The 15,617-nt window shown below is 33.8% G+C and overlaps 1 protein-coding gene across 6 annotated transcripts in view; it reads right to left on the bottom strand.

The window, feature by feature from the left end:
* Nucleotides 1-5,412: 5,412 nt before the first annotated feature.
* The window catches only part of LOC129218172 (putative carbonic anhydrase-like protein 2), a 235,233-nt gene continuing 225,028 nt past the window's right edge, over nucleotides 5,413-15,617 (bottom strand). For 4 of the 6 annotated variants that reach the window (XR_008580299.1, XR_008580301.1, XR_008580302.1 and 1 more), the window contains 3 exons: nucleotides 12,588-12,630; nucleotides 9,716-9,940; nucleotides 5,413-5,634 (listed from right to left, as the gene is read on the bottom strand). Coding sequence is in view for 2 of the 6 variants with exons in the window: in XM_054852386.1 (XP_054708361.1) it covers nucleotides 5,615-5,634; nucleotides 12,588-12,630 (63 nt within the window). In the remaining 4 variants the exon portion in view is untranslated. The remainder of the gene's footprint in view (nucleotides 5,635-9,715; nucleotides 9,941-12,587; nucleotides 12,631-15,617) is intronic. The other 2 variants (XM_054852386.1, XM_054852387.1) reach the window with 1 other exon arrangement.

The following is a 15,617-nucleotide window of genomic DNA, read 5'->3' as shown; positions in this document are numbered from 1 at the left end:
GCTCTGCCGATCAAGCTATTCAGCTCTGTCGGTCATAGCGCAAATTAAAGTTATAAATTTAACCGAAAACCTCATTCTGGTTCTTTAAAACAGGTTTTTTTCGGCTGAAAAAAACAATTTTTAGATCGTGGGTCTATTTTTCGTCAGTAGCCAGCACCATAAGCTTTAAAATAAGACGTAAATCAAAGAAATCGATCAAGAATTGAGGAAAATCTGGCGTAGAAACCAAAAACAGGCTACAGAAATAATATATAAGGATTCTTGCGTAGTTTAACTCTACTCGTCATTTTTCCAGTAAATTACACATTATTTTAAACACTTAGTTCAATTTTTTGCACTTTAATTGCTTGATGGCAGCACAAATCTGGATCTCTTTTCAAGCTTGTTGTAGATGAAGAAAGAGTACGAAGCAAAATAAAATTTGAGGAAAAACTTCGAAATAACCAATAAATAAGCCTTAACTTTTACACAACCAACTAGGCTTTCAGGTTTAAATCGTTTGTTAGGGAAATGCCAGATATTCTCTGAATCTTTGAGGCACAATCTGTGGATAATTTGCTATGATATCAACGTATTCTCTGAACATTATTCATATTTTTGTAACTTATCGTGGTAAGCTTTTACAAAATCAAACAAGTTTTAATAACAATACTGCTTTTACTTTATCATTGCTAAAATTTCTTTTAATTTCTACATGAAAAAAAGAACATGAATTCAAAAGTAGACATTTACCTACAGATTTTCATAATTATAATACACATTTATCTTTAAAATGCTGTAGTTTATTTAAAATTTTACCACTGAAAAATTATGAAAACAGTAATATGTATGCGTATTTTTGAAGCTTTCGATACTTGTTTGATTTCAAAAATTAAATTCCATTCTTTTCCCAGTAGAACTGGATTACGCGACTTTTTAATCATACACGTATTTTGAGAATTTTATTGAATTTTTGATTGCTATTTTGCCTTCAATGTAAAATTTTTGAAAAAGTTTGTTTTCTACTAAAATTCAACACACATATCCTTAGAAGTATCTCACTAATGCCCTATCATCCTCAACATGACGAAATCCGTGTACTGATGCATGACTTTTTATAGTTTATATTGCAGCAAAACTCGGATTTTAATTTTCTGAAGGGACTGGGTTAAAAAACGTTAAATGCGGGAAAACGTGAAATACCGGAAATCCATAGAAAGCAAAAATCAAATAGAAAAAAAACTAAAGGTAGCAAGATAACTCTTTTAAAAGATATAAGATGGATATTTTTCGAAAGAACATTTATTAAAAATACCATTTTAGATTATTTAAGACACTTAGTTGCGAATCCAGGCGTTTAGGGTCAAAATTGTCCGTAATGCAACCGAATGGAACAGTATTTGTTTCCACAGATTTAAAACTCAATAGCGTGAATTAGCTTTACACAAAGCACAAAAGGAAACATATTGCATATTTTAGAACATTTGTTTCTCATTCAAAGGGAAAACGGAAAATTCGGGAAATTTGTAAATAAACTTTCCATCGCGTTAAATTAATATTATAAGTATGTGGAAAACTGGAACCTGATGGAAAAACCGCAAAATATGGGAAAAGCGTAGATTCGGGGGATATAAAATCGAAATTTCACTGTATTACCTCAATTTTCATAGCGCATGCAACGTAACACGTGTTTTCCTTTCATTTTAAAGATGAAAGAGCACGCAAATGCCGATATTAGAGCTCGTTTCAATTAGTTTTCTAAACCCATAATTTAATGGCTCTTTGTAAAAGTCACTTATCTCATTGTAAATGATTTTATTAGGCCTTAATATAAAATGATCTTTGCAAATTTTTCTTAGAAAAAAATGTTTAGTTACTATTTGTTATTATACATGTCTTTGGAAAAGTGAGTTTCTTCACTTTTATGCTAAAAGATACAATTACTGTGAAACGATTTAGCAAACCTATACGCATTTTAAAAATATGGATATACGCCGCTTTCACAGCGAACGACACAATTGATTCTCAGAGCCCAATTTTGCTTATCCTTCACAATATAACATCCTTTACGTATTAAATTTTTATAACGAGTCAAAAGATTGAGTACAAACGTCTTAAAATTTTATTAAAATCTAGTACTGGGTATGTCAAGGAAAATAATTCCACTAAAGTAGCCTCATAGACTAATTGGAAGTGCTAAAAGGAAAGAAAGTGATACGCAAAATAGATCCATAGATTATCGTTTCTATTCGAACTCTGCAGAAATGTTATTTCTTGACACTAGTGCTGGGGGTTTACTTTGAATTTCAGGTGTTCTTGATCAAATGACTTGTTTTAAATGCATAGCAATTTTGTTCAGAGATAATGCCATCAGTTTCCACCAATAAGGTAAACCGTATTAAAAAAAATCGTGATCGTAGAGCTAGACAGTGATTTTTTTTTCCATATGGGTAAAGAAAAAAATTCAAAGCTCTGCTTAGTTCCAACACAGAGCTGAACATTCAAGTAAATCGATATTACTTCTGATGACGAATGTATTTCAACCAGTTTTGTCCTACTTATGGTTTTCGGTTTTTAGTTTTTCGGTTGTTTAGGCACGATCTTTTGTGAAACTAAAATATTTTAATCTTAAGACTCGATTTCAAAGAATTGTTCTTCTGTTAAACCCTGACTTGTTTTTTTTGTAGCGTAAGTATTGGGGTGTATTCAATATGCCAATATTACATTTCTTTTACACTCCACAAAGTTTAGCGACTTAAAGTGGGAAAAAACTCCTATGATTTTTATTTATAACTATTACAACTCAAAACCGTTAGTGACAGAACCATAAACATTGCTTTGTAAGTGAACTTCGCAAAAATCCAGTTCTTATGAAGTGTAAGATAGCTCCCATCACCAGCTAAGGGTTAGCGCTAAAGAGTCAAAGATAATTTAACTGAAAGGGGGGTGGGGAAGGGATCTGATTTAGCATTCTTTACTTTCATGTATTTTAAATTACTGAATTGAATCCAGCTCCAGAGACCGATCACACTCTCGGTTGATCAAAGAAGCTTGATTTAAAACTCGCATATCGCACCAAAGCACCAGGAGTGTCACAACTCAAAAATCATTGATTTCCACTTATGGACAAATTAAAAAAAAAAAATTCGTATTGCATGTTGTTGCTGATTAATAAGTGTTAGTATTCCTAATATTTTAACTCCGTGTCATTCGTTAGTGTTTTTAGAACGATATTACGGTGCTTTGCTAATTCAAAGTTCGGGCCATACAAAATAACTAGGAATTAACTTTTTTAAAAGAAATCAACGCACAGAAGCTACTGGAAATTTATCCAAGCCTTTATCATCAGACTTAGAAAATACACATGCAGACATTTTTTAATATTTTGTTTAAAGGTGTACTTATGTTACACCCAACTTTTCGAAACGTACAGCCATTATCTTTCGTAGCCTGACAATGCATGAAGTTTCTAGTGGTAAACTGGTTTAAAATTGCTTTCATCAACTAGAGATTGTGCTTCACACTCGTTTTATGAATAATTTCATCAAATTATGTTCCAATTTGATAGAAATTAAAAATTTGTCAATCATATTACGTATATTTTCTACAGCTTTTAAAAATACATTATATGACGTTTTTTCTGTAGTGACTTTAATTGCATAAAACTGAAAATTTGTAGCAGGAAATTGATTGATTGGGGTTTTTTGGTGCAAGAGCCTTAATAGGCTATACTGCACCCAGATATACGATATATATATTATATATATATATATATAGATGAAAATATGGCACGCAGCAACAGAAGTGACGGAACTCAAATATCAGAAATTTCTGCAATTCGACAAATTAAAATATTTCGAATTTTTACTGCATATTGTAATTGATTAACTAGTATTACACAAAATATTTTAGCTCCGTTTCATTCGTTAATGTTTTCAGAACAATAACATATTTTGTAAAATCAAAGATATTTATGGTGTTGCGAGGGGGGGGGGGCAGACGTGTCACTTCAGAACTCCTGAAAATTGGAAAACATTTCAAGTTGTGACTCCAAATTTTAAACTGAAGTGGAATAATAAGCTTTCATTTATACTCAAGTAGGTGTCATTTCTGAAAATAGCACAGTTATCTACTCATTACACTCAATTTGAAACGTAACATCTAGAAATAGGACTATTTTTAATACTCAAACTATTCACTATAGATGTCTCAACTTTAAATGGGAGTGTTCTTAGCAATAAGATTAGTTGAAAGAAACGACATAAATTCAAATGAGACGCTTTCGCAAGTCTGAACCCGCCTCCGTATGAAGTTGAAAAATTAAAAAACTGTCACTTTGTGAATCTAAAACGCATTAAAAAAGTTTAGCGTGTATTTGTTCTGCTAACCGATAGGAAAAAATATTTTGACTTTGCGTCCATATCACAACTCCAACTCAAATTTTTGAGTTGTGTCACTTCATTGCTGGGGTGCGATATGTTTTTTATATCATGCATTCTTTTAGATAAAGCTTTCGATTTGATTGAAACCAGATCTATGTCTTCAGATATGTTATTTACAGAAATATTGCTAGAATTTCCTTCAAAGCGTGAGAACGCTGCTTGATATTTAGTGTAGGAGTGAAATTCATTTTGGGTGAGTAAAAAGGTACGAAAAAAGGTGAGGAACACAATTAGTGATCCATTTCAGGAAAATAACTGAAGAATAAGAACGACCAATTTGCAGAGAACTGCATATTTGTGTGCTAGGGTTTCAAGAAACTCCTTTTTCAAAGCAAAAAAGTGAGCTTTTAGATGTCATCAAAACGACCAAAAAAAAAAAAAAACTCGACAATATTGGTTTTATTGGATGTCTTTACATCCAAAAGCTCCCTTTTTGCACTGAAAAAGAGGTTCCTTTAAACCCCAAACCTCATGGATGCAGTTCTCTGCAATTACTGCTATTGAATATTGTGGTTTCTGTTACCTTTCTGTTAAAAGATGTTTTTATGCATTTCTTAATTCCATAAAATAACTTAACTTTCTGAGAATGAAATGAAATATGGGAGGGGAAGAAGAGATGTCTTCTATTTTGACTTTTAACATTTAAAACGATCGTTTTGTATTTAGAAAAAAAAAATGTTAGAATGTAATATTTTAAAATTCCATTTGATTTTTCCTTCCATTTTCTACAAGTTTTTATTTAAAGTACAAAGCATTAAAACACGCTCGGTTTAATTTTTGAGTCGTATTTCTGACTTTCAATGCATGAAATACGTTTTAAGAGGAACACAAAACATCTCTGGTTATTTACTGACAACATTGAAAGTCAAATTAAATGTTCGATTTACGCAGGGGATTTAAAAAATGCTTCTTTTGCACTGAATTGAGATGGTCTGGCTGTAGCGGAAATAGGTCAGTAATATTAAAAGAAGATTTTATTTGCAATGTACAAAAGTGCCACCGTCTGATATGTACAATTTTTAATTTTTTAGAAAAAGTATTTTTCGCTCCGGGGTTGCCATCTGCTTGAGTTATTTCACATTAGTTTTAAAAATTCCTGAGTATTTGCTGCTCTATAGAGTCTTTCCACATTCTAATGTAGTCTCGAATCTAGTTCAGAAGACATAAGAACAGCTTTCTCAAGAAACAATCACTTATGACGTCTTTCGGAGACCTAGAAAAACAATATTCAAGAAGGAATAAGTCGGATTTTGAAATCAATATTTATGCAATACAATGGTACAATACATCAATACTTTACTAAAATGTTTTATTAAAAAGTACATATTACAAAAAACATTGTATCGTTAGCTGCCACTTCAGTCACTGGTGACTGGCACTGAACTTTCCATTCAGACTGCGTCAGTCGTTGGTGACTGACACTTAACTTTCCGTTCAGGCCATTGTTTTCATCGGTGACCAACAGTATGCTATGCGATACGAAAAAAAAAACTTTGTTAGTAATTTCAGGATGTATCGCTATTGTGCGAAACTATTACTTATCAACAACTTGAAAGAATTTTGTTGAAATGAAAACGGTTGTCCTTCAATACCTGCTTTGCGTGCGTTACCTGAATGGGATTTTCTCATAAATGCGCATGACAATATGTTAAATGAATGCGTCATCATAGATTGAAATAAAATATATTTTCTGTACAATCATTTAATAAAAATATTTTTTCAATCATACTTGAGCATTTTTTACACTTTCCAGGTAATACACTATTAGTACAATGTAAAATACAGTCCGTAAAATTAACGAGTTTAAGCTGGTAGCTCGGTTGGTTGCCCAGAATTGAAGAAAATACAGTAAAAACTTCATTACTGTTAGCTGAAGTGAATGGAAGCAACGTTTCAAAATTAGATCCTTCCGTTTCTTTTGGATGAATCAAAAGATGAAATTTTGTGCATTTAATCCAAGACAATACTTTTTGAGAATGACTTGGTACAAAAATGTGACTTTATGTCCATTTGTTAGTGATTTAAATCTGGTTTCCATCTACCTCCGCGACAAAGAGATAAATGGAAACCGTGATTCCATTCCCCATTTGGTTCATATAGTCAGAAAACCATTATATACACACTAAATTTAGAGACTTAAGATTCTTCACTCAATCAGAGAAACGCTGGTCAAACGGATCTACTGAATCCTCCAAACGTAGCATTAACTCATTAAAATGAAAAAACACAAAAAATTAAATTATCAGCTAAACTAAGTAAAATAAACACAAAAATATAATTTTATCAAATTCTTATCGTCCAAAATATAGGAATAATGACAAGCTGTGCTGTATAGATTTCTTTTAGAGTGCAGTATGTATGAAATAAACGTAAACGGCACGTATAAAACGCAAGAAAGGTAAAATTATCAAGTAAATGTTTTTTGTAGCCTTCAAAGTGACAAATAAATCTAGTTGAAACCTGTTACTTTGCGTGCGTAGGTCCGTTGAAAAGGAAAATGGGTGGGTGGGGGGTGGGGATTCTTAATTTTTGGTAAACAACTGCTTTGACAGAGTCAGCTTCAAACAATGATGACGTTCACACAGTTCTTTGAGAACAAGCGGAAATCTCAGAATGTGGTAGGTGGGGGTAAAGCCTCGCGCGAGATAAAAACCCGCACCGACTTTTTGACCTGACCGCCTTGGAGTGAGAAGTTTACTTTTAGGTGGTAGGTTTGTCTTATTAAAATCTATTGTCATGAAAATTTGTCTTTACCAGGCAATCCAGACACGAGAAAAAGGGGTAAATCTGTTTTTTACTACTTTGATCTAACTTTTCTAAAGTATTATTTGAACGTTGGAAAATGTAGGATTTGAACGTTGATACTGTTGCGTTCAAGCTTCACTTTTGAGTAAAAATAGTTATTCTAATGTCTGTTTGAAAGCACCAGGGAGCGTTTTTCATAAAAAGGGAAAATCCTCGCATCTCCAAAAGTGTGAAGATTTGCTCCATTGCGCTTAAAATTGTAATTTTTGAAGTTTTATTGACATTTTTGTTTAGCATGCGTTTTGTGCAGTTTATTCTACTTTAAAAATAAATTGTCGGTGGACATTTATTCATAAAGATTTAATTTGAATAGGATTTTTATGTATAAAACCTTACGTCTATTTAAACTCAAACATGTTTCCAGTAATATAATTTCCCTTTTTTGTTTATTTACGTACGTATGATTTTCTGTCTCCGTACTTATAAAAGAAAACAATCGCAGGATCTATTTGCGCTGGAATTTGAAGATTATAAATGGGGCCTCGGTGGCTGAGCGGTATTGCTTAGCAACCTCTCCTGCAAGCAGAGAGGCGCGGGTTCGAGCCCCGCCCACCGCACCGGGCGTCCCTCCGATTTCCTTGTATTGTAATAAATCTGAATTGTGCTATCTGTCTTATGTGTCTCAGCAAAAGTAGGACTTCCACCTAAATGGGGCTCAGTCAAACGAAAGCCGCTAAGATTAGCCTCAAAAAAAAAAAAAAAAAACCGGTTTAACGTCTTTGTTACCTTGGGTGCTCCAAGGGATAACAGATTATAAATTGCTATCTTTCGCGCATAGGCAGTGAAAAATCAATCGCTTTAAACGTTCAAGTTTCATGAAATTTCAACTTTTATTATTATGTTTCTCTTGTATGCTATCGAACATTCTGAAAGTTTAGTAACGTCTGACAGAAAACTGAGTGTTATGAGCCGAAAATCTTCATATAAAATTTGTATTTTTGAAAGAAATGCTTATATCTCCGTGGGTATAAAAGATACTTTCACGAAAATTTAAAATGAATTCTACATAGCTTGTTAACTTATTTCTGAAATTTACAGTTGATTTCCAGCTATTTACAATGAAGGATGTTCAAAAACTTTTTTTTTTGTTTTCTCAATTTTGTTGGTGGTCCTTTAAATGAAAAGTTGACTTAATTTTAATTGGAAAATGACAGCTGGGGTATATCTTTTACCTGAAAAAAATTACAGAGCAATTGGTCTCTTATTTCTCAAAAAGAAAAAAAAAACAGCAGAAATGGGATTTTTTGAAAGTGTCCCAATACTTTTTGTCATGCAGTGTATATTTCATCTTCTTTTCTATAACTATAATTGTATTTGGGTAGCATTACTCGTGTGTAGGGAACATTTATATCTTCTCATCCCCCCCCCCTTTTTTTGTTATTGAGCAGCTTTTTTCTTTCTTTTACTGCTTTTTGATTCTTACATTAATAATCACAATTTAACTTTTGCAGTTTTTCATAGTGTATGACCATCCCTACCAGTGTTGGGCATTAATCAATTATTTTATATTTATATTTAAGAGTTAGCTTTAATTAAAATTCACAAAACAATTAACAATTGTTAATTGTAGCCAACTACAATTAACCATTAATTAATTGTTAACTGTAATAAACTACAATTAACAATTAATTAATCGTTAATCGTAATTTTCCAAAATTACAATTGATCAATTGTTAGTTGTTGTGGTAACGTATAAATTAATCAATTGTTAATCTTTAATTGTTCATGCAATTGAAATTTGCCCAACTCTGATCCCTACCTATTCTATATGTGACGTAACAGAGTTGATTTCGTTTAGAAGTTAGTCTCTCACTGTGTGAAAAAACTATTTCGCGGCGTAGTAGGCGTACTAGACACGGGAAACGTTCACTCGGTGCACCAACTAAAGCCATTTCATAGCTCGCAGCATTTTCAGTTAGGCTGCGTTCGGAAACAATCCACCGGTTCCACCGCGTTGTTAGTCCGGTGTGGTTATAGCGTATCCGGAATTTCTCTGGAGAGCCTGGTGGAACAGCTGTGTTTCCCAACGCTCGTGGTTACAGCGCGGTAGTTCTAGTTCAGCAGCAAACGACGCTCCAATCAAACGTAACTTTCGTGATAGGAAAGCCACGTGTGTTACGATCAAAACGTAAAACACTACCGGATTAGCCAACACACACTTTGTGATCTCGCTAACCGCGTCGAGACGGGGTGCGACAGGTTGCTACCGGGTCGACCGCCAGAAAGCGACCGCAGTGTTTCCAAACGCGGTTGGGTGACATCACTGGTTCCACCGCAAGCGTTTCCGAGCGCTTGCGTTGGCACCGCGACAACCAATCCTTGTTTCCGGATGCACCCATAGTTCATGCTATTTGGCGGGGAAAAAAAAAAAGAAAAAATACTGCTTCGCTATTACGCAAATCGCTGAAAATCAACACGCATCAGCGTGTGAACGGACCCTCATACTTTTAAAAACAGCATACGCTAAGAAATAGCAGTTTCTCTCTTACCATAATTTACTTTTGAAGCTCAAAAATTGGATAAATCTGACGCTAAGGTCTTCGAAAGAAATCTGGTAGAGACTGCTTGGGAAGTATTACATAAGGTAGAAGTGCTAAACCACTGAGATTGAGCAGGTTGGGGATGAGGAACCGTGTTCTTCTTAGAACATATTTTTGATGGTGACACCTAGGTATTCAACAGCCTTTGTCAAGGATGATGGTTCCATTTCCTAGCTTAAAAAAAAAAAAAAGATAAGTTCATTATTTTTGTCGTATAGGGTTCATTCTCAAAAAAAATTACAATTTGAACACTCGATATTTGAAACATATAGGGGGGAGTTGGGTAATGAACGCTTACTTAGTGGAAAACATAAATAGTTAGTCAAATTTATCTCTAAATGAAATTTGAGATTTTATTAGAGTTTAATGTTTTTTTAAGTGAGTATAACGCCAAAGCATAAGGAACGGTTTGCAAGCGACCAATTTCCACAAAAGCGTTGGTAACTTTTTTTTTACTGAGTTGCACCTTGGATTGAGTGGCATTGCACTCTCTAAGTTTAGATACAGTATTTAAGTCCGACAAAAGTCACGTATCTAGTGTATTATCACCTCTTCATTATTTTGTGCTCAATATACACGAGGCTTTGTGTGACCGCTTTCCGCAAATTGTGAAGCAAATCACGTATGGTTATCTATTTCGAATTTTCTGTAAACAACAGCAGTTTCTATACTCTGACCGATTAAACGCAAATTATTTGGAAAACATATAATGATATTCCGTAGATAGTGGTACTGATCGCGCGTTTTTGAAGTGTAACTTTTTATATGAGGAAATTGAAATTCTGATTCGCTACCTTTTTGTACAACTGTTGGTTGTCGACAGAGTATCCGTTGAAATACGAGTGTATAACCAACGCATTTCGAGTATTGTTTTGTGTTCTCGTTGCTTATAATCTATATTCTTCATTAAAATATACAACTTTGTTGTGAATATGCCTGAAACGTCTTGGCCGGGACTCGATCCGTGGTCTGATGCTTATCGCTCTACAAATTGAGCAACTGTTAATTAAATTGCGTTGTGCGGCAATATTAGTATGCGTACGAAAACTGCGTTGAAACGGGTGTATATATTTCAGACGCGTAGTTTGATGTTTGACTGTTTCAGTTAACAAAAGAAGATTGCTTTCGTTCAAATTTAAAAAAAATTTTGTATGAAAATTGGGTTAACGGGAAATATTCAACAATGAGCTATTATTTATTTTAAGAAAGTAGTTCGCTGGCTAGATTTTTTGAAAGTGCTTTTTACTCAAATTTTCATCAGTTATTTTTACAACATAGCAACCAGCGACTGTTGTAAAATGCATTTACAAGAACTTGAAACAAGATTGGATTCATAGCGTTCTTGGAACCAAATTGGAGGATAGGTCGGCCTGTCCTCTGGAGGGTTCTTGGGCGAATCACTGAATCATCGAGTTCTTCAAATTGACAGACAATACAACCCTTCCCCTAATTTAGTGCTTTCCTGGAAAACAAAAGTTTCACATCTATAGTGTATCTTTATCGACACACAGCAGTTTGTAACCATTTTTTGTTTATAGACATTCGAGTGAGAGGGAATGCCCGCTGAGCGTCATTACCCTACTTTGCCTTACTTTTGGAAATGTGATTAGTGATAGTTATTAAAATATCAAATGAGATGCATCCTTGCCATGTATAGGTTATACAATTGCGATAAACATATTTATTTGTTCAGAAAAATACCTATCGTATAAGTGCAATAAAAATTGGAACCATTAACGATATTCATCTTCGAAAAGGAGCATTATAAATTTATTGCTGCAGCATTTGTGACGCAAATTAATATAAATGAAATAAACTGCTTTAAGTTACATTTTTCAATTTCTTTCACTCATTATTTTTTTTGGGAACGAACGCAATTTTATTTTTAACCTCCTTTTAAGTAATCAAGTTTGATTCAATGTGAATTATTACAATACTTATTTATTGTAAAAGCAATTAAAAAACCGATTTTAATTATTGTTATTCTACGTTATATGCAACACTTCTTCAAGGAAGAAAAAAAGAAAGACAATTTCAAAGACAAAGAAATGAATTTAATTAAAGCACACTACAAAATTTCACCAAAAACTGAAATTTAAAAAATACAGTAACGAGAAAACAGCTTTTCAAGTAGCCTTTTAGATAATGCTCTTAGCTCTTTGTACTCGGCATTTCTTTTATTCCTTTTCGAGTCTCGAATTTGAACTGTCCGTAAAGTTTTAGATATAATTGCAACATTTCAGTCTTGATTTTATTATTAGCGTTTTTAAGGGTACTTGGTTTTTTTCTACGTAAATGTAAAATGCTTCAGCGATTAAAAACCACTTTGAATGGCTTGAGGCTGCCATTACAACATTTACTTGTTTCTCATTACGTCCTAAAGGTTGAAAAGAGAGGAGAAAAAGGCCGTAATATACAAAAGCAAAGTAGAATGAGGCAATTACTTTTGAAATGGCAAAGTTTTCCGCAACGGACATTGTTTTTGAAATTTCCGTACCACTACCATTTCATTCACTTAATTAGATCTGAGGATAATGGAGTTTCAAGAACATGAGCGCGACTCGAGTTAATTTAAAAAGCACTTGGGACATTTGCCTAAATTGATTGGATCTTCACGTCTTCATATAAAGGAACTAAGTGTTGATGGATTTCCGTTCGCGAATCACTTTATTTGTGGAACATCGTTAGGATTCCAAAACGACCTAATCATTCTGATGCTTTTAAAAGAGCCGCTGCTGCAAGTTTCAATTTGGAATAACGGAATGGATTAAACTTTCATTCCCGAATTGCTTTTACTCAAAGAAGGAATCAAAGTACATACCTTTGTAGAGCATGTTCCTGTTCATAGTTGGACACTTCTTCCCCTGAAATAAGAAAAGCAAGTGAACCATACAAATGAAAGTTTACCGATTCTCCCGAACGACGGCTCCATTTCAAATTTTATACTCAATCGCATGGCATTTGAAAAGGACACAGAACGCTTGGTAACATGAATATTCTCAGAGGTCGAACAAAAAACTTTACGTTTGAGCATGCGGAGTATAAAATCATTTTGAAGCAGAAAACTGTTGTAGTCGGAATAGTAGTGGCTTTTCATTACGCTGCAGAGCTAATAACTGCTACTTCAAAATGTTACACGTATTTTTGCATATTAAGTAAGTATACGATTCACATGCTACTGTCATTTTCAAAAGTAATAAATATATATCGTAACTCTAAAGCAGTACCATGGTTTTCTACATACGTATTGATGCTACAACGGAGTATAGTCGTACCCCAAATTTATATATATATATATATATATATATATATATATATATATATATATATATATATATATATATATATATATATATATATATATATATATATATATATATATATATATATATATATATATATATATATATATATATTTATTCTGGAAATAAGGGCTACTTAGACCCGAAATTTATATTTTTGGCGACTTTTAAACTGATTTGTTGATTAAACCCGTAATGTGCATTGATAACTTTGTTTTTACAACTTTTCAAATGTTTTGCTACCACCTTAAGCTTTTTTTCAAACAATAATTTCAACACTTTATTTTGTTTTTCTATTTTTTGAAAATTGGGTTTAAGTAACCCGCGCGCTGGGTCAACTTGGTTCAACTCAGCAAATTCATTAGAAAAGGCTGTAAAACAGGAGGTGGGATCAAGAAGGACCAATGATTTTGAAATAAAAGTCAAAATATACATTTTAATTAGCAAACGATTTATTTAACTTAATGTGAAACAAACATATTCATAAAAAAATAATTTTGGGCAAAAAAAAAAAAAAAATCTCAGAGAGAAATATAATCTAACTACAGCTAAAACCAATTGAAATGCTCATTATTTAAGAATTAGAAAGAATGAAAACTCCTCGTTTAAATAGCTTGAGTGCATTTATTTTCTCTGATATTATTTAATGTCTGCTCTTCTTCGCTACTAAATACTACAGAATTCCCAAGCTTGTTTTGATGCCACTCTCTGAGACATTTCCCCGGAGTTAATTGATTCTAGACACAACTGTAATTTTTCATCTAAATAATCCTCATATTGCCCACCACCAGGGGTTCTCTTGTAATTTCGGACCATTTTGATTCCCAGATCTGCAAATACACAGGTAAAAAAAAAAAAAAAAAAACTAACCTCTTTATTTTAAAAGATTACGAACCTTACTTATCATAATTTTGTGATGAAATGTGTTCAGGAGCTACTTGAACCCGGGTTCAAGTAGCCCATTTTAAGGCTACCTGTGCACGTTTACTAACTTATATTAGCTACTTTTTTTAATTAAATAGTGTTACAAATCCTGTAAATAGTAATTATTGTAGTAACGTAACCTGTAAATAATTTCCCGTAATGAATATACAACCCCTTAACATATGGCTAAAGTAGACAACCCCCTATTCTTTTTATTTTCATTGATAAAATTTGATAACGGTCTACGCATTTCTCGAAGCAGAAAGAATGTTGTAGAAAATTCTTGGATGTTTATAAAAGCCGTTAGCGATGGATAAACGGAGAGTTTCGATTGATATTTCGAACTGATAGCATTTTGCTCTGTTTATAGCGAGGCATTTCGCTGTGTTGTTTTCGTATTTGGAAGTAAATACGTGTGTAAACGTTGAGTTTACGGTGTTGTGTGATAATTGCTGATGAATAATTTAGCAGTTGTTAACGGTTTCTCCTGTACATAGTGTAAATAAATTTCCTGTGTTTTTATCAAGAACTGTGTCTTCATTTCAAGAAAGTGGAAGTCGCACCGAATCCGTTACAATTGGCGCCCAACGTGGGGCTTCTTCTGGACTTTCTTGGAGTAAGTGTGACTTTGGACATTTTTTCATAAAGACTTTTTTTGAATTAGGACTTTATTTTTATGGTGATTACTCGCGCAATGGATGAACAATTAAAACAACTTCTTGACGCAATCACCTCTGTGAAGAGTGATATGGCGGCTAATCAAGAACAATTAAAAAGTGACTTGACTGCAAGTTTTACAGCCAATCAAGAACAATTAAAAAGTGACTTGACTGCAAGTTTTACAGCTAATCAAGAACAATTAAAAAATGATATGGCAGCTAATCAAGAACAATTAAAAAATGATATGGCAGCTAATCAAGAACAATTAAAAAATGATATGGCAGCTAATCAAGAACAATTAAAAAATGATATGGCGGCTAATCAAAACCAATTGAAAAGTGATTTAACGGTGCTGAAAAATGACCTAGTTTCTAACCAAGAGGAAATTAAAAACGATCTTACTTCGGTAAAGACTGTGATGGAAAATAAATTTAATGAGATAGAGCATCGAGTTGATGCTATCGAAGAGAAATTTGAAGAAAAATTAAGTTCCGTGGAAGGCCGATGCAATGCTGTAGAAAATAAACTGGAAGAAGAAGATAGAAAATTTCATCAACTTAAAGAAGACATCTTTAAAGACCTGGAAAGGAGATTGGCGGCGGAAAGCAGCTCTGTACAGTTTGGCGCTCCCACATCGGTTGCTCGACCGTCCATTAAACTTGCCACATTTGATGGGAAAACTTCGTGGCAGGTTTACAAAACTCAGTTCATGATAGTGGCGGAAGCGAACGGATGGGACTCTGCTACCAAGGCCTGCCATCTTGCAGCATCCCTGAGAGGTGACGCAGCGGACATTCTTCAGAACCTTCCGGACGGCCAGCGCCTGGATTTCGCCGCCCTCACATCTGCGTTGGAGCTTCGCTTCGGTGAGAAGTGCCAGAAAGATTTCAGCCGACTCCAGTTGAAGTCCCGTTTCCAGAGAACCGGAGAAACCCTGCAAGAGCTCGCGGCGGACATCGAAAGAC

This window comes from Uloborus diversus, chromosome 3 (genome assembly GCF_026930045.1).
Source record: "Uloborus diversus isolate 005 chromosome 3, Udiv.v.3.1, whole genome shotgun sequence".
Classification (NCBI taxonomy): Eukaryota; Metazoa; Arthropoda; class Arachnida; order Araneae; family Uloboridae; genus Uloborus; species Uloborus diversus.
This window is presented reverse-complemented; position numbering and strand designations above follow the sequence as displayed.